We start from the raw sequence: 18,819 nt of genomic DNA on the forward strand, positions 1-18,819 counted from the left end.
AATCATAACTACACAATGGGCAGTATTTGCATCAGTATTTGCAGTATTTTCATACTTTTATACTCTTTAATGAAAGGTGATACAAGGCGGAAGTCCGCGCCGTTTTTCAGCAGTCGCGTCACATGACCAACGCCAGCGAATCAGGAAGGTGGATGTCACAGTGACGTTGTCCAATGAGACGCCAGCTAGAGCTCAGCACAGCGTATCCGCGTATTCTGAATGTTTACACAGCACCAGAGCTGACACGATCTGGATTGAATATGTGGACGCTGGCGGATTCCTGTTTCCCGGCGTTTCCAGGCGGTTTAATGTAAACGGACAGTGCATCCGTGAAGAAAACAAGACAGATACGGTCTAATGTAAACGTAGCCTTAACAACAAAGGACACTCATTTCAGGATTGTAACATTCGCATTTTAGCCAGAGGATCGTTGGTATGAGCGAGGAGTTAAAGAAGCTATTTTTGTCAACCTGGAACGGCCATCACTGAACAGAGGTGGGGGTCTAAGCCCATGTTTACATTAGACCGTATCAGCAGATCATCAGATTAATGTTTTTAAAATGATTAGTGTGCACACAGCAACGCCAATACACGATTTGCGTGCACACAGCAATACCAATACACGGATACTCTCGGCTCCGCAGGCATCCTGCGCTCCAAATCACTCCACCCTGAACAGCGAGTGCCCTCTGGAGGGTGCGCACTCCGACCTTGCGCAGCTCACAGATCATGCCAGTGAAGTGAACAAGCTGTGATTCGGGACTGAGCCGCTCTGTGTGTGATCCCAGCGCACATCACTTACCACTTGCAAGTGGAAGGATGGGAAGCCTAAAGACCATCATAACTATACAATGGGCAGTATTTGCATCAGTATTTGCAGTATTTTCATACTTTTATACTCTTTAATGAAAGGTGATACAAGGCGGAAGTCCGCGCCGTTTTTCATCATTCGCGTCACATGACCAACGCCAGCGAATCAGGAAGGTGGATGTCACATTGACGTTGTCCAATGAGACGCCAGCTAGAGCTCAGCACAGCGTATCCACATATTCTGAATGTTTACACAGCACCGGAGCTGACACGATCTGGATTGAATACGTGGACGCTGGCGGATTCCCGTTTCCAGGCGTTTCCAGGCGGTTTAATGTAAATGGACAGTGCATCCGCGAAGAAAACGAGACAGATACGGTCTAATGTAAACGTAGCCTAAGACATCATTTGTCAAACATCTACAAGGCGGTCTTGGACACTCTTCCCAGATGGCTGGGTGTACGCCAGGACCCAGCTGTTTTCGGTGACTCACAGGAGGACAGAGGGAGTCAGATTGCCATTGATCACCCTAACGGGCAATCCTTTGATCACCCTAATGACTTGCCATTCACACCCAACCTCCAGTGACCCACACCAACGTGATGCTTCAATGACACCTTAGATGAGCTGATCATCAGAATTCTGATTCTGATCCAGGAGAAGATAAATATCTGATACTCCCTATTAGTCAGACAGAACTGAGGAAGCCTTTTGGACGAGAGGTGAAACGTTTTCAAGAATTTTCAAGCAAGTCCAGTTGCCCATTTCTACCACCCACAGTTTACTATGACCTGGATGATTGAGAATCTTCACAGACACGTCTTGGTTCAGCAGTTTTTGTCAGTAAAATCGACCTTTTGAAAGGTTTTGGCAAATTCCATTGACTGATTCTGCTAAGGAAATTTCTGCCTTTGTAACACCTGACAGTTTCCTACAGTACACTGTAATGGCCTTTGGTCTTCGGAATGCGCCAGCCACCTTTCAGGGGTTGGTTAACCGAGTACTAGCTGGACTTTCCAACTGTGAGGCCTATCTTGATGATCTGGTGGTATATAGTGCCACCTGGCTTGAACATGTTGACCATTTAAAATCTGTGTTTGAAAGACTGTCTGATGCAAACCTGACTATAAATTTGGCTAAGTGTGAGTTCGGCCAAGCTACAGTGGTCTATCTAGGTAAAGTGGTTGGTGGTGGTATGGTACGCCCTGTACATTCTAAAGTCGAGGCTATCTTGAACTATCCTGCCCCAACATCACGCCATGAACTTAGGAGGTTTCTTGGTATGGTTGGTTACTACCGATCATTCTGCCGAAATTTTTCAGTAGTGGCTGCGCCGCTCACTGACCTTCTCAGTACTAAACGGGTGTTTTTGTGGACTGATGAAGCTCAGTTAGTGTTTGACTCTGTTAAAGCATTGCTCACTACTGTTCCTGTGCTCGCCGCTCCTAATTTTTCTGTTCCTTTTGCTCTTTCTGTTGATGCTAGTGATTTGGGGGCTGGTGCAGTACTAATGCAGTGTGGAGAAGATGGTTTGGAACATCCTTTGTGTTTTTTCTCACTTAAATTTAATGCTCATCAACGTGCTTACTCCATGATTGAAAAAGAAGCTCTTGCTTTGGTGTTGGCACTTCAACATTTTGAGGTCTATGTAGGTGGTGCTGCACAGGCAGTTACTGTCTACACAGATCACAACCCGCTGATTTTTCTAGACCGGATGCACAATCAGAACCATCGTTTGATGCGCTGGAGTCTAATCTTGCAATGCTTTAATATCAATATTCAACATATACGTGGTCGTGACAACGTTGTGGCTGATGCACTTTCTCGTGCATAGAGTTAAAACCTTAGAGAATGTGTTAATTCTAGTTTGAAGATAAATAAATTGTGGGTGAAATGTATGTAGGCCTATTTATGATTCTAAAGTGTCTTCTAGCTAAGCATTCTACATTCTTTAGCGGGACCTTTAGATTAGTATTTTACCCTCTGTTTATCTTTTGTATGTAATTGTAAATATTTTGTTCATTGGTTATTCTTGTTTAACCCCAAATTAATTTTTTTAAGGGTGGGGGTGTTACGGGGTTGTTGGTTTTTTTTTTTCCCCCTTTCTGTCTGCGTGCCTGTAGGTGGAGTTTGGGCATGGTTGACAGGTGGACTGCGTTTGCGGGGATTGGTCGTCTGGTATAAATACCGCCCCTCATCCAAGATGGCGGGCTATCTCTTTCTCTCTCTCTCACCTGGACTTCCCAGGGGCAGACGCGCTGGCACACTCACGCCGCATGTTTTTCTTTAGTATTATTCATATAGTTGAATTTGTTAGTGTTTCTTTTCATTTTGTTATCTCTTGTCAAACCTGTTGTCCCAGGTGACTAATTTCTGCACGTTACTAGTGTTAGCTAGTAAATGTAGGTAAGGAACAAAGTGGAAGACTCACATTTTGATTTGCGTCACTGCGCCTGTGCAGTGGGAGCACGGGAGTAAGGGCAGTGTAAACATCTAGCAAGTCAGTTGTAGGTTTTCTTTGATCTTTTTCCTATTTTTCTATCTTTAGTCACCTGGGTTTGTTTTAGGGTTTTTTTTTTGTGCTTGATGTTATGCTTCTAAACATCTTGAGTAAACGAAAAAGCTTTTTCCCCTACAACAGTGTTTGACTCTTTTGTTATGATGTCCTAGATTTATTTGTGTTAAGGTTGGACATTGTAACAACCTACTTTTAAGACCCTGTATAAGATAAGATGAGATATTCCTATATTTAATAAAATATTGGCTGGCTTTTTTCATGGTACATCAGATATATTCCATTCAGCTAGCATATTGAATGTGTGAAAGATGAGTCAAAGAAAGCAAATAATAATAATAATAATAATAATAATATTATTATTATTATTATTATTATTATTATTATTATTATTATTATTATTATACATTCCTTCAAGGTGTTCAACCATGTCTTTCTCTTTCAAAATTCTCTCAAAATCTTCCGCATTTAACGATGCAAACCTGGCAGCCATGTTTGTTTATAAATTGCTTCTGTCAATTGCTAGTGCGGAAATTTTATGTCTCCAACTTTTGACGTCATGTTGTCTTGACAACCATGCAATATTGTAAACCAGGGCTTTTCAAAGTGTGGGGCGCGCCCCCCCTGGGGGGCGCCAGAGTTCTTCAGGGGGGGCGCAACGTGAGAGACAAAATGGATCGATTTTTAGTACCTAAAGCTACAGGGAGTGAGGAGACGGCCAAGCAAAAAAACATAGCCTCCAGGATGTTGCGATTTGCAACTTCAGCACAAATTCAACCAATCCCCGCGAATTCAGGGCGGTGTTGCAATTATATCCAATCACCGCAACTTTCCCGCAAATTTGACCAATCGTTGGCGTCGTCTTGAGGTGACGTCAACAAACTACCTTCCGCCTTACTTCCGGATGTCTATGTTCAAGAGAAGCAGCATGCGCGCAGTGTTGCCAGATTGGCGGTTTCAAGTGCATTTTGGCGGGTTTTGAATATATTTTGGACTGGAAAACGTCAGCAATATCTGGCAACATTGCATGATGTGTGAGTCAGTGTTTATATAGGCTTAAATTCTGTTACTGAACGTGTGTTATGTTTACAGTGAAGGACTGTGTGCACTTTATTTTTTTTTTACTTAATACAAGAAATTAATGGATGCCAACATTTTTGCCAAAATGGTATTTTATTTTCCATTGTTTAGGCAGCTTCAGCATCATACTGTGAGATTCTGTTCAAATTGTTTTTTTTTCTTCTATGAAGCCTGAGCCATTTATTTTATTAGTTTATAATTATTGTTTAATTTAGTCTTCAGGAGAGACTGCCTGCACATGGTACTAGTATTAATAGTTTTTTTTCTTACATGAAAGCTGAGGCATTTATATTATATTTTAAGGTAACTTCATGTTGTGCTGTGAGGTTCTCTGCACTTTAACTTTTGAACCAACGGGTGCATTTGGATAAGTAAAGCCTATTTTTCTGCATTTTTGTAGTCCTGGTAATCTTTTATATTGATAAAGTTGTTTATAGGACCATTTCACAGTGTCTTTGTTTTTTTAATCAATAGTTTTTCAGTAATAACTTAATATTTAACATATCACTCAATTTTAATCACAAAAAGAGAAAATCGCAACAATTTCTCGCAACTTTCACTTCCTCCCACAATGTAATCACAACAAAAACCTAAAAAACACCGCAACTTTCATCGCAATTTTTTTGGAAACCCCCCGCAACATCAGACATTTTAGCCCGCAACAATCACAAAAAAGGCCCGCGGAATCCTGGGGGACTGGAAAAAGAAGGAAGTATGACCACAATTATTTAAAGTTTGGATTTTCATGGACTGGATCTGAAGATGCTCCACTGCCACAGTGTGTTGTCTGCCAAGAGATGCTAGCTAACGATGCTATGAGATGTTTAAAATGTGTAAAACAAGATGTTTTAAAAAGCACAGATGTTTAAAATGTGAAAAAGAAAAAAATAATGTGTACAACAACCATTTTTTTTTAAATATGAATGGAACATTAAGTATAGCAACAACAAAAATTGTAGGGGGGGCGCTGTTGTTTATTTGCTCTCCGAGGGGGGGCTGACTCTCCCACACTTTGAAAACCCCTGTTGTAAACCATATTCAACACCAGAGGCATAGCTAGGATTTTTCAAAGGGGGGATTACACACTGACTGGCAGCCTGAGTACATTATGTAACAAAAAATAGTTAACATTGCTAGTTTTAGGTAGCTTAGAAACCAGCTCTTTCATTATTGCTGTTTATTCCATGTTTTCTTGATGTTGTGTTGTAGAAACAGCACACTAAAACTTCGCTTCAAAGCCACAAAATGCAACTTTGATAGAAAAAATATATAATAAATTGCTTACCTCTCTAAACGTCGAAAGAAGGAGGAAAGTTTCACTTGTTTTGACATGGCAAATTATTAATACAAGAGGTAATACTCGTAGTTCGCAACTAAAGAGACTGCAGCTACACTGGCAGCTTGACTATGCTTTCTAGTGCGATCGTGTTGCGCTTGCGCAGAACTGTCAGTCCTGCACGCCTTGGCTCGTGCACCTGAAGGCATGCGTGCCATTAACAAAGGCTCCGGCACGGGTGCCATTAACAAAGAACACCTGTCTTTAATCAGTGAACTATGTTTGGACTATTTAAGGACTGCGCCCATGCAAGGACGATGCAAAGTATTACGCCGTGTCTAGTGTACTTTACTGAACCTTGTTCCCTGTCCTCGCTGACCTCCTGGTTTTTCAACTCCTGTTTCTCGTCCCTTGATCTTGTATAGTTTTGCCTCTGATATTCTGTCTGTGCCTCAATTGACCTCCTGCCTGTTTCCTCGATTATGACTTTCCCTGATGTTTCGGACTGTTTGCCTGTTGTGTGCGTTTCATGCACTTTATGCTCATATCGCACTGTGTATTATTTAACATATCTGCACTTACATCTGCCTCTCCCGCACACACTCTGACAAACTGGGTTTTCACGCCCAAACCACAGGAAGTCCAAACAAGGTTATAGAAACCCTAATGAGGCTGAGGTGACAATCTCGTTTTAAAAAAGAAAATGTTAGAAAAATTGCAGTGGGCGCTTTTCTAATATTCTTATGTGGCTATTGAAAAAATGTATGGTCCGACAAAGGGGGGGGGTCACGGGCACCCCAGGACCACCCCACCCCCCCAGCTACGCCCCTGAACACTCATTCTCCATTGGGTAGAGTGACGTAATACACATAGGATAAGTGATATGCTAACAATATTGCATGCTATCAAACCAAATGAATGAAACCCACTAGAAGGAAATAGAATACATATTTTTATTCCATCAAAAAAGTGTCCTGTATGTATAATATATTTTATTCTATTCACAGTCACTGGATATAAGCAATCACGCGCTCTGATTGGCTACTCTATGACTAGGATATTATCTCATATACCATGAGTAGAGAAAAACAAAATGGCAGAGCATGTTGCTGAACCAACCGAGGACGAAATAAAAACTCTACTCGAAAACAACCTTCCCCCCCAAAAAAAACCCAAAGCAACAAAATATGGAATAAAAGTATTTGGTGGTAAGAGCGTATCTTTTTAAAAAATTTTCAAGGATTATTATTATCACATTTTTCACAAATTGCTACTGTCATTTTACCAGTTACCTGGCGACTTGTCCAGGGTGTATCCCGCCTTTCGCCCGTAGTCAGCTGGGATAGGCTCCAGCTTGCCTGCGACCCTGTAGAAGGATAAAGCAGCTAGAGATAATGTGATGTGATGTGTGATGTGATGTGATTTTACCAGTTTGTTTGGGTTCAAAGTGGAAATGATTTTGTCAGACATTTTGTATAAAGTTTTATTTATCAAATTTGCTAAAAATAAAAATGATCTGTTTCTCAAAATCCAGTGAATGTGGACAGAATAAAACAGTTATTCCACTTAATCTCGTCATACATGGCTTATAGCCAATTCGGTGCTACACGCCTCATCGGCTATCAGCTCACGTACGACTCAATTTTGTGGAATAACTGTTAAATAGAAGATAACAAAAGATATTCCTATATTACTTCAGCAAAGTCATTGTGGAAAATTTATGCGAAGATCACACATAGCCGGCTGATCAATGAGAACCGTGGCTGGGGCGACCGTGGCCATTCCGGCAGATTTTGGAGGTGATCCATCGCAGGAATTTGAACAGAGTAAATATGCAAATGAAGCCACAGTAGCCACAATGGTAGTGACAGAAGATGCCCGTAAAACCAATGGCTGCAGTGACGTATAGTGATGTAAGGCCTTATGGCAATGATAACAGTGTGTACAGTTTTCATGGCTGCATTACAGCATAGCTATGGCAAAGCAAAATAAGCCATGCCCACTCGGCAAACTTTTCACTTTCTGCAGAATGTTGTTCCATGAACATTTTGAGCTCGATGGTTGTGACAGAATACTATCGTAACCCCCAGTAGCCCATGTAAGCCTCACGTATGCCTCAAGGATGCTTCACCCACAGCAATTTTCAAGATGACAAAACTTTCTGGGGATGGAATCCACACCCTCCTGGTTGTTAAGGTAGCTCTCCGGCTCTCACGTATTCTGAATGTGTGCAGGTTGTCCCTTGGAAGGCTCAAAATCGTCTACCGTGAAGTGATTCTGAGCGTCTATGTGCGACCTTAGCTTTACTCACAAAGTACTTACACTATATGATCAAAAGTATCTGGATGCCTGACCATCACACTCATATGTAGGCCTTGTCCACAGTTGCCACAACCTTGGAAGCACATAATTGCACAGGGTGTCAAGGCAGTAACGAAACCTGAACACAAGGGGGCAGCTGGACACCTTGGAGATCCATGATAGACAGAGTTGTCATCGGAGATGTGTCTCGGCAGTCCACTTCTGATCTAATAATTCAAGATGCATTTTAAAACCAAGGGTAAACAGGGTCTAAGAGGCCCAAACCTTGTTCCAGCATGACAAAAGCAAGCTGACATGGTTTTCAGAAACCAGAGGCCTGACCTCATCCCCACTGAACACCTTTGGGATAAACAGGAACCCCAACTGCACCCTCACCTGACATCAGTACCTGGCCTTACTAATGCTCTTGTGGCTGAATTAACACAAATCCCCACAGCCAAAATTGAATGGAAAGCCTTCCCAGAAGAGTGGAGGTCATTATAACAGCAAAGGGGGAATAAATCTGGAACAAGATGTTCAACAAGCGCATATATGGGTGTGTGTGTGACGGTCAGTTGGCTGTAGTCTATAGTATCTTCCATGATAATTTTATAAAGATAGGTACATTTGATAGAGACAGTTAAAATTTGTTGTACGGTGAATAATTCAATTCCATGAGCTTTGCAGGAATGACTGTAACAGCGTTTAATGCTGTGTTGAAAATGATTGAAATAACAAATAAATTTTATTCATGTTATTTAAAAAAAAAGAGTAAAATAGAGCACATCAAATACTCAGTAAACAAAACTATAGTATAGTGTCCTCATTTACTACAAAATGACAAAGAAGGCAATGAAATGGGACTCTGTCCTGATTACTGATTTAACCCAAGGCTTGTTATGTAACCAATGCAAATATACAGTGCCCTCTATAATAATTGGCACCCTTCCTAAAAATTTGTTTAAAAAAGTAAAAGGTTACAAAAAATCCACCTTTTGGTGAAGTTGCTTCATCTCAGTGAAATAATGAGAAAAACAAATTCCTCATCAAGAAATACTTATTTTCAACAAAAACACATGTGCCACCATTATTGGTACTCCTGGAACTTATAGTGAAATCAATGTAACTGAAGCATGTTTCCCATTTAAGTTGAATGTCTTTGAGTTGTTTGGAGAGTACAGGAACTTTTAAGCTGTAATCTATGACCTCCTGGTTTATTGGCTGTACATATGAGGTGACAGAGGCCAAATTCCATTTGTCATTCATCAACAAGGGAACGATAAGTGAACACACAAACCAAATGAGGGAGAAGTTTGTTGACTTTCATAAGCTACTTGCTTGAAAATGTCCATTTCTACTGTTAGAGAAATAATAATAATAATAATAATAATAATAATAATAATAATAATAATGCCCTGTGATGACCTGGCGACTTGTCCAGGGTGTACCCTGCCTTTCGCCCGTAGTCAGCTGGGATAGGCTCCAGCTTGCCTGCGACCCTGTAGAACAGGATAAAGCGGCTAGAGATAATGAGATGAGATGAAATAATAATAATAATAATAATAATAATCTTATCTCATTATCTCTAGCTGCTTTATCCTGTTCTACAGGGTTGCAGGCAAGCTGGAGCTTATCCCAGCTGACTATGGGCGAAAGGCGGGGTACACCCTGGACAAGTCTCCAGGTCATCACAAGGCTGACACATAGACACAGACAACCATTCACACTCACATTCACACCTACGGTCAATTTAGAGTCACCAGTTAACCTAACCTGCATGTCTTTGGACTGTGGGGGAAACCGGAACACCCGGAGGAAACCCACGTGGACATGGAGAGAACATGCAAACTCCGCACAGAAAGGCCTTCGGCGGCCATGGGGCTCGAACCCGGACCTTCTTGCTGTGAGGCAACAGTGCTAACCAACTACACCACCATGCCGCCCCAATAATAATAATAATAATAATAAGTGCCCTGCGATGACCTGGCGACTTGTCCAGGGTGTACCCCGCCTCTCGCCCATAGTCAGCTGGGATAGGCTCCAGCTTGCCTGCGACCCTGTAGGACAGGATAAGCGGCTACAGATGATGGATAGAATAATAAAAAGTAGACACCAACTGGAACTGTTACAAACTCGCCTGGAAGAGGACCTGAGTTTATTTTGCCCCCACGTACAGTGAGGAGGAGGGTAAGAGAGCCAAAAAGAAATCCTCAAGGATCACTGTTAGTGAATTAGAAGAAAAAGTTAAATCTTGGGGTTTCCAAGTCTCCAAAACCACCATCAGACTCCAGAAAAAAGCCTTTTCTGTCATTTAACCACAAACATAAGCACCTGAAGTTTGTGAAACACCACTACAACTTTCAATTGAATCATGTTCTATGGTAAGAGAAATGGAGCTTTTTGGCGATAAACACTCGTGGTGGGTTTGGTGTAAAAAAAGAAGAATGGCTATAATGAAAAGAACCCAATACCACCTGTAAAATATGGTGGTTCCAGGCCTCCAAGGATTCCAGGGCCTTCAGAAGGGCTGTTTTTCCTCCAAAGACCCTGGAAACCTTGTTAGGGTCCATGGCATCATGAACTCCATGAAATACTAGGACATTTTATGTCAGAATCTGAGTGAAACTAAAACTGAGTTGTCATTGGATCTTCTAGCAGGATAATGATCCAATGTCCAAATCAACACAAAAATGGTTCACTGAGCACAGAATGAAGCTTCTGCCATGGCCATCTCAGTCCCCTGAGCTGAACCCTAGTGAAAACCTGTGGGCTAAGCTGAAGAGGAGAGAGCACAAGATAGGGCCGAGGACCCTGGATGATCTGGAGAGACTGTGTAAAGAGGAATTCTCTGAGATGCCCTGCTCTGTATCTCCAACCTTATAAAATGTTGTAGGTGAAACTCTGTGCTGTTTTACTGCCAAAGGAGGTTGTACAAAGTATTAAAAGCAGGGGTGCCAATAATAGTGGCACATGTTTTTGTTGAAAATACTTATTTCTGGGCGGCACGGTGGTGTAGTGGTTAGCGCTGTCGCCTCACAGCAAGAAGGTCTGGGTTCGAGCCCTGGGGCCGGCGAGGGCCTGTGCGGGGTTTGCATGTTCTCCCCGTGTCCGCATGGGTTTCCTCCAGGTGCTCCGGTTTCCCCCACAGTCCAAAGACATGCAGGTTAGGTTAACTGGTGACTCTAAATTGACTGTAGGTGTGAATGTGAGTGTGAATGGTTGTCTGTGTCTATGTGTCAGCCCTGTGATGACCTGGCGACTTGCCCAGGGTGTACCCCGCCTTTCACCCGTAGTCTGCTGGGATAGGCTCCAGCTTGCCTGCGACCCTGTAGAACAGGATAAAGCGGCTAGAGATAATGAGATGAGATGAGAGCTTGGTGTACAAACTCTGTTATTGCCAAGAGACACTGCTCACCTAATGTGGAGTTTCTCATGGTTAAATGTAGACCTTTTTATCTCCCAAGAGAACTCACATCAGTTATAGTTACTGCTGTATATACACCACCAGATGTTAATGCTAAGCTTGCAATGGGATAATTGCATGCAGCCATTAGCAAATAGTAGGAAATGCACCCAGAGGCTGCCTTTATTTTTGCGGGTGACTTTAATCACTCCAACTTGAAGACAGTACTTCCCAGACTGCATCAACATATTACCTGCCACATAAGAGGAAATAAGACACTGGACCATGTTTACTCCAACATAAGTTACACCCCTCCCCCATATAGGACAATCAGATCACCTTTCTCTGTTTCTCACCCCTAAGTACTCACCACTCATCCAACATTTGAAACCCATCATGAAGACAATAAAAGTGTGGCCAGAAGGGACAGACTCTGTGCTGCAGGACCAATTCAAACACACAGACTGGAATATGTTTGCCATTCAAGCAACCTGTCACTCCCACACAGACATTTGGCCCTTTTCCACTACCCTTTTTCAGCTCACTTCAGCTCACTTCAGCTCACTTCAGCTCGCTTCAGCTCACTTCAGCCCGACACGGCTCGCGTTTCGACTATCCAAAAACAGCACGACTCAGCTCGCTTCAGCCCTGCTTAGCCTCCAAAACTCGCATGGTTTTGGAGTGGGGCTGAAGCGAGCCAAACCGAGCTGAGTGAGGCTAGGGGCATGAGGAGACACTCCCCTGCGCGCTGATTGGTGAGGAGGAGTGTCCTCACATGCCCACACACGCCCCGCGAGCACGCTGGGATCTGTAAACACCGTAAACCCGGAAGAAGAATTACGAATTACGAGAATTATGAAGCCTTATGCGCCTCGCCTCATCTATACGCTCTTGCCAGTATCTGTTGGCGTTGTCGGTGACAACAAGCCACAGCACCAAGACCAGCAACACTAACGACTCCATGTCCTCCATGTTTATTGTTTACTATCCGGGTTGTGAGACTACCGCTTAAAAGGTCACTGATGTCACTGTTTGCGCCGCATAACGACATCACCTGACGTCCACCCACTTTCGCTAACTCCACCCAATGTGTCCACCCACTTCCAGCCAGCACGGTTCAGCGCGGTTGTAGTCGAAATGCAACTCCAACAGCCCCACTCGGCTCGACTCGGCTCGACTCAGCCTGACTCAGCACGGCATGGCTCAGCCGCGTTGGTAGTGGAAAAGCGGCAATTGAGAGCTACGCTTCCTCTGTACTGGACTACATCACCACCACCAGAGACAGCGTCACCACCCAGAAATTGATCAACTTGTACCCAAATCAGAAACCCTGGATGAAGAGAGATGTCCGTCTACTGCTGAAAGCCTGCAACACTGCCTTCAGATCAGGAGATGTACAAGCCTACAGTACAGCCAGAGCTGACCTGAAGTGTGGCATCAGGAAGGCCAAGCACTGCTAGAAACAGAAAGTTGAGGAGCATTTCTCCAACTCCAACCCCCGACGTATGTGGCAAGGCATTCAGGTCATCAGCGACTACAAGTCCAACAACCCTTCCCTCCCATCCTCTGATATCTCCTTTCTCAACGAGCTCAACAATTTCTATGCTCGCTCTGAGAAGGACAACCAGGAGTCTGCATCCAGGGCAAGGCTGACTACAGACCACCAACCCCTAACACTCTCCCCCACTGATGTCAAAGCAGTGCTGAGCAGGATCAGTCCACATAAAGCTGCAGGCCCTGATGGCATCCCTGGATGTGTGCTCAGAGCATGTGCTGAGGAGCTGGCGGGGGTCCTGACAAACTTATTCAACATGTCTTTGGCCCATGCTGTTGTTCCAACCTGCTTCAAGACTACCTCCATCATGCCACTACCAAAACACTACACTCCAGCATGTTTCAATGACTACCATCCAGTAGCACTCATCCCCATCATTACAAAGTGTTTAGAGCAGCTGGTCCTAGCACATCTCAAATCCTGTCTTCCCCCCACCCTGGACCCCCACCAATTTGCCTACTGCAAGAACAGGAGCACAGAAGATGCAGTCTCCATAGCCCTACACTCTGTCCTCTCACACCTGGATAATGGCAAACACATTTGCCAGAATGCTGTTCATAGACTTCAGTTCAGCATTTAACACTGTCATCCCCTCTAAGCTCATCACCAAACTCACAGATCTGGGCATCAGTGCTCCCATCTGCAATTGATTGTTGGATTTTCTAACCAACAGGCCCCAACATGTTCGTTTAGACCATCACTGCTCCTCCATCCTCATCCTAAACACCGGCATACCACAAGACTGTGTGATGAGCCCGTTCCTCTACTCCCTTTTTACTCATGACTGCAGACCTGTACATTACACTAACACCATCATCAAGTTTGCTGATGACACCACAGTGATAAGCCTCATCAAGGACAATGATGAGTCAGCCTACAGGGAGGAGGTGGACCACCTGGCTGTGTGGTGCAGCGAGAACAACCTGCTGCTCAACACCAATAAGACCAAGGAGCTCATTGTGGACTTCAGGAGGAATGCTGACACACACACCCATCCACATCAATGATGCAGCAGTGGAGCATGTGACCAGCTTCAAATTCCTGGGGATCCACATCTCGCAGGACCTCACCTGGACAACCAACTGCTCCAACTTGGTCAAGAAGGCTCACCAGCATCTCTTTTTCTTGAGGACTCTGAAGAAAAACCACCTCTCTTCAGACATCCTGGTGAACTTCTACTGCTGTACCATCGAGAGCATCCTAATCAACTGTATTACAGTCTGGTATGGGAACTGCCCTGTCTCGGACCAGAAAGCACTGCAGAGGGTGGTGAAAATCGCCCAGCGTGTCGTGGGAGCCTCACTTCCTGCTATTGAGGATGTCTACAGGAAGCGATGTCTCAGGGGAGCCATAAACATCAATAAAGACTCCTGCCATCCAGCACACAAACTGTTCACTCTCCTGCCCTCTGGAAGGTGCTACAGGAGTCTTCGGACCAAAACCACCAGGTTCAGGAACAGTTTTTTTCCTTCAGCTCTCTCACTGCTGAACTCCACCCCACCACGGTCCCCCCCTCCACACACACATGCTCAACCCCCCCGAGCAAACTGAATTTACTTGAACTGATTTCACTGTACTATCACTATTTGCACTACTGTTTATTCATACCCTGTTTTGTATACTGCAAATATCGATATATCATACTATTGCACTATAATTCATTCATATTACACATTTTGAACATACTGTAAATATCTCATCTCATTCTCATTATCTCTAGCCGCTTTCGTTATACCATTCCATACCTTGTAATTCCTGTACATTTATATTTATGTATATTACACTTGTTATTTACTGCTATGCACTTCTGGTTAGATGCAATCTACATTTCGTTGCTTTGTGCCTGTCACATGTGCAATGAGAAAGTTGAATCTAATCTAATCTAATCTAATCTAATCTAATCTAATCTAATCTAATCTAATCTAATCTAATCTAATCTGCAAACTCCACACAGAAAGGCCCCCATTGGCCACTGGGGTCAAACCCAGAACCTTCTTGCTGTGAGGCAACAGTGCCAACCACTACACCACCGTGCTGCCTTGTTCTGTTACATTGCTCTGTAAATGATTAACAAACTCTCTTTGCTATAAGGACCTGTCATTCCAGAGGTTTGTAGAGTATAGAGCAGCAGTACAGCAGTCATCATGCTGGGTTCCTGGATTCTGGCTGTTGTTTGTGTCTGCCTCCTCTTCCTCTTCATCAGGATCCAGAGACCCAAGAACTTCCCTCCTGGACCACAACCTCTTCCTATATTCGGGAACTTGTTTCATTTTAACATGAAAAATCCTCTGAAAGACTTTGAGAAGGTACAATTTCATATTATCTGTTAAAAATGTGATCATTTGTGGAAGCAGTTAATGAATGGTTTGCAGGGGCGGAGCTAAGGGGTGGCCGGGGGGGCCGTGACCACCCCAGGGCACGCCTTCACCCTGCCCTGGCCACCCCAGGGCCGGACAATAAAATTTATAAAACCAATATGCAGTGATGGGAATAACGGCGTTAGAAATAAATGGCGTTACTAACGGCGTTACTTTTTTTAGTAACGAGTAATCTAACTAATTACTTTTTACATCGTTATAACGCCGTTCCCGTTACTTACAATAAAATACTATGCGTTACTTTATTAAAGCTGTTCTCATCTGGCACGCTGCTCGTTCAGCCTTTCTTTACTCTGCTTTCGTGTGGGGCGGGGAGACGCGAGACAACGGCACAGTAAGCCAATCAGAGTAGATTTGGACAACATATGTAGGTAGGCCACGCCTACTGCACTACTGCGCGCTCTTTCAATCGGAAGACACAGCGATGGCGAGCGGTCAGCCCAGCACTGCGCTTTCACATTGGAAATACAGCCATTACTTTTCATTACTTGAAATAAAAGGCAAGAGTGTTTACGTGCAATGCAGATTATGTCGAGGAACAAAGCGTTTGTCCTCATCAGTGGCCAGTAATTAGTAACATAATTTTAATAACTACAAAAATATATTACATTTGATAGATGTCTTATCTCACATTGTCCCACAAAAATATTAATATAGTGTAGATACCATTGCTAATTGGTTCTGTTAAGTGTCCATTTCAGTCATTAAACACATTTAACATTCACTTTTTTTTATGATTACACTAATTGAATTTGATTTTTTTTTTGAGGGGGAACAAAATGTAACGGAATAATTACTTTCCCTGGTAATTAGTTACTTTTATGACAAAGTAACTCCGTTACTAACTCAGTTACTTTTTGGGAAAAGTAACTAGTAACTATAACTAATTACTTTTTGAAAGTAACGTGCCCAACACTGCCAGTATGTCACACAAAATGTTAGTTCCGCCCTCTGGATTTTTGTTCCGCCTATTTGGTTTCTGCGGGGATGCATATTACCGTAGCACACAAACATTTGGCGCGTTCAAGCAGCAGGTGGATGAGCAGGTTGTCGTGACGGTGGTGGTATCAGATAGTCATGCTCTTGTCCGACAACAGAACAACCTACGAACTACGTGAACGTGCGATTAATTTGGGATGTAAGTTATTCATCTCTTATACTCTCTTCAAGTTTTCTCACTTTGTAGACATACAGTTACAATTCTGTCCTCAGACAATTCAGAGTTTCCAGAAATCTCCCGAGTTTCCAGAAATCTCCACTCTGCCCGGGGTTTTCGAAAGTATCCATTTTCAGTGACTGAAACCTTCGTTTACATGTAAATGCAACCGTATAGATAAATATGCGTCTTTATAGATATCCGGCTACAGTGGGATTTGTGCTGTGTGCACACATAGATAGATACTAGATAGACAGAGAGAAAATATAGAGATGTTGTGTGATGTTTATATTAATGTGTGTGAGATGTTGTGTGTTACTGGTGGGAGTACACATTGATTAATAATTGTCACACTCATACATACACAACACTCATGCATTCTCTCAACACACACTCTCCCCCTACCCCTCTCTCTCAACACACACTCTCCCCCTACCCCTCTCTCTCAACACACACTCTCCCCCTACCCCTCTCTCTCAACACACACAATCTCCCCCTACCCCTCTCTCTCAAAACACACTCTCCCCCTACCCCTCTCTCTCAACACACACTCTCCCCCTACCCCTCTCTCTCAACACACACAATCTCCCCCTACCCCTCTCTCTCAACACACACTCTTCCCCTACCCCTCTCTCTCAACACACACAATCTCCCCCTACCCCTCTCTCTCAAAACACACTCTCCCCCTACCCCTCTCTCTCAACACACACTCTCCCCCTACCCCTCTCTCTCAACACACACAATCTCCCCCTACCCCTCTCTCTCAACACACACTCTCCCCCTACCCCTCTCTCTCAACACACACAATCTCCCCCTACCCCTCTCTCTCAACACACACTCTCCCCCTACCCCTCTCTCTCAAAACACACTCTCCCCCTACCCCTCTCTCTCAACACACACTCTCCCCCTACCCCTCTCTCTCAACACACACTCTCCCCCTACCCCTCTCTCTCAACACACACTCTCCCCCTACCCTTCTCTCTCTCTCTCACACACACACACACACACACACACACACACACACACACGCTCCCCCTACCCCTCTCCCTCAACACACACACTCTCCCCTACCCCTCTCTCTCAACACACACTCTCCCCCTACCCCTCTCTCAACACACACTCTCCCCCTACCCCTCTCTCTCACACACACACACTCTCCCCCTACCCCTCTCTCTCACACACACACTCTCCCCTACCCCTCTCTCTCTCACACACACACTCTCCCCTACCCCTCTCTCTCAACACACACACACTCTCCCCCCACCCCTCTCTCTCAACACACACTCACCCCCTACCCCTCTCTCTCAACACACACACTCTCCCCCTACCCCTCTCTCAACACACACACTCTCCCCCTACCCCTCTCTCTCTCTCTCTCAACACACACTCTCCCCCTACCCCTCTCTCTCTCTCAACACACACTCTCCCCCTACCCCTCTCTCTCTCTATCAACACACACTCTCCCCCTACCCCTCTCTCAACACACACACTCTCCCCCTACCCCTCTCTCTCAACACACACTCTCCCCCTACCCCTCTCTCACACACACACTCTCCCCCTACCCCTCTCCCTCAACACACACACACTCCCCCTACCCCTCTCTCTCAACACACACTCTCCCCCTACCCCTCTCTCTCAACACACACTCTCCCCCTACCCCTCTCTCACACACACTCTCCCCCTACCCCTCTCTCTCAACACACACTCTCCCCCTACCCCTCTCTCACACACACACTCTCCCCCTACCCCTCTCTCTCTCAACACACACTCTCCCCCTACCCCTCTCTCTCAACACACACTCTCCCCCTACCCCTCTCTCTCAGCACACACTCTCCCCCTACCCCTCTCTCTCAACACACACTCTCCCCCTACCCCTCTCTCTCAACACAGACTCTCCCCCTACCCCTCTCTCTCAACACACACTCTCCCCCTACCCCTCTCTCTCAACACACACTCTCCCCCTACCCCTCTCTCACACACACACACTCTCCCCCTACCCCTCTCTCTCACACACACACTCTCCCCCTACCCCTCTCTCTCAACACACACTCTCCCCCTACCCCTCTCTCTCAACACACACTCTCCCCCTACCCCTCTCTCACACACACACTCTCCCCCTACCCCTCTCTCTCACACACAGACTCTCCCCCTACCCCTCTCTCTCAACACACACTCTCCCCCTACCCTTCTTTCTCTCTCTCACACACACACACACACACACACACACACACACACACACACACACACACACACACACACACACACGCTCCCCCTACCCCTCTCTCTCAACACACACTCTTCCCCTACCCCTCTCTCTCAACACACACTCTCCCCCTACCCCTCTC

The 18,819-nt window shown here is 44.7% G+C and overlaps 1 protein-coding gene across 1 annotated transcript in view; it reads left to right on the forward strand.

Moving 5' to 3' along the window:
• Nucleotides 1-15,110: 15,110 nt before the first annotated feature.
• Nucleotides 15,111-18,819, forward strand: part of LOC132891019 (cytochrome P450 2D9-like) — a 36,234-nt gene continuing 32,525 nt past the window's right edge. The window contains exon 1 of the mRNA XM_060928459.1: nucleotides 15,111-15,246. Coding sequence (XP_060784442.1) covers nucleotides 15,217-15,246 — 30 coding nt within the window. The 5' untranslated portion in view covers nucleotides 15,111-15,216. The remainder of the gene's footprint in view (nucleotides 15,247-18,819) is intronic.

This window comes from Neoarius graeffei, chromosome 8, assembly GCF_027579695.1.
Source record: "Neoarius graeffei isolate fNeoGra1 chromosome 8, fNeoGra1.pri, whole genome shotgun sequence".
NCBI lineage: Eukaryota > Metazoa > Chordata > Actinopteri > Siluriformes > Ariidae > Neoarius > Neoarius graeffei.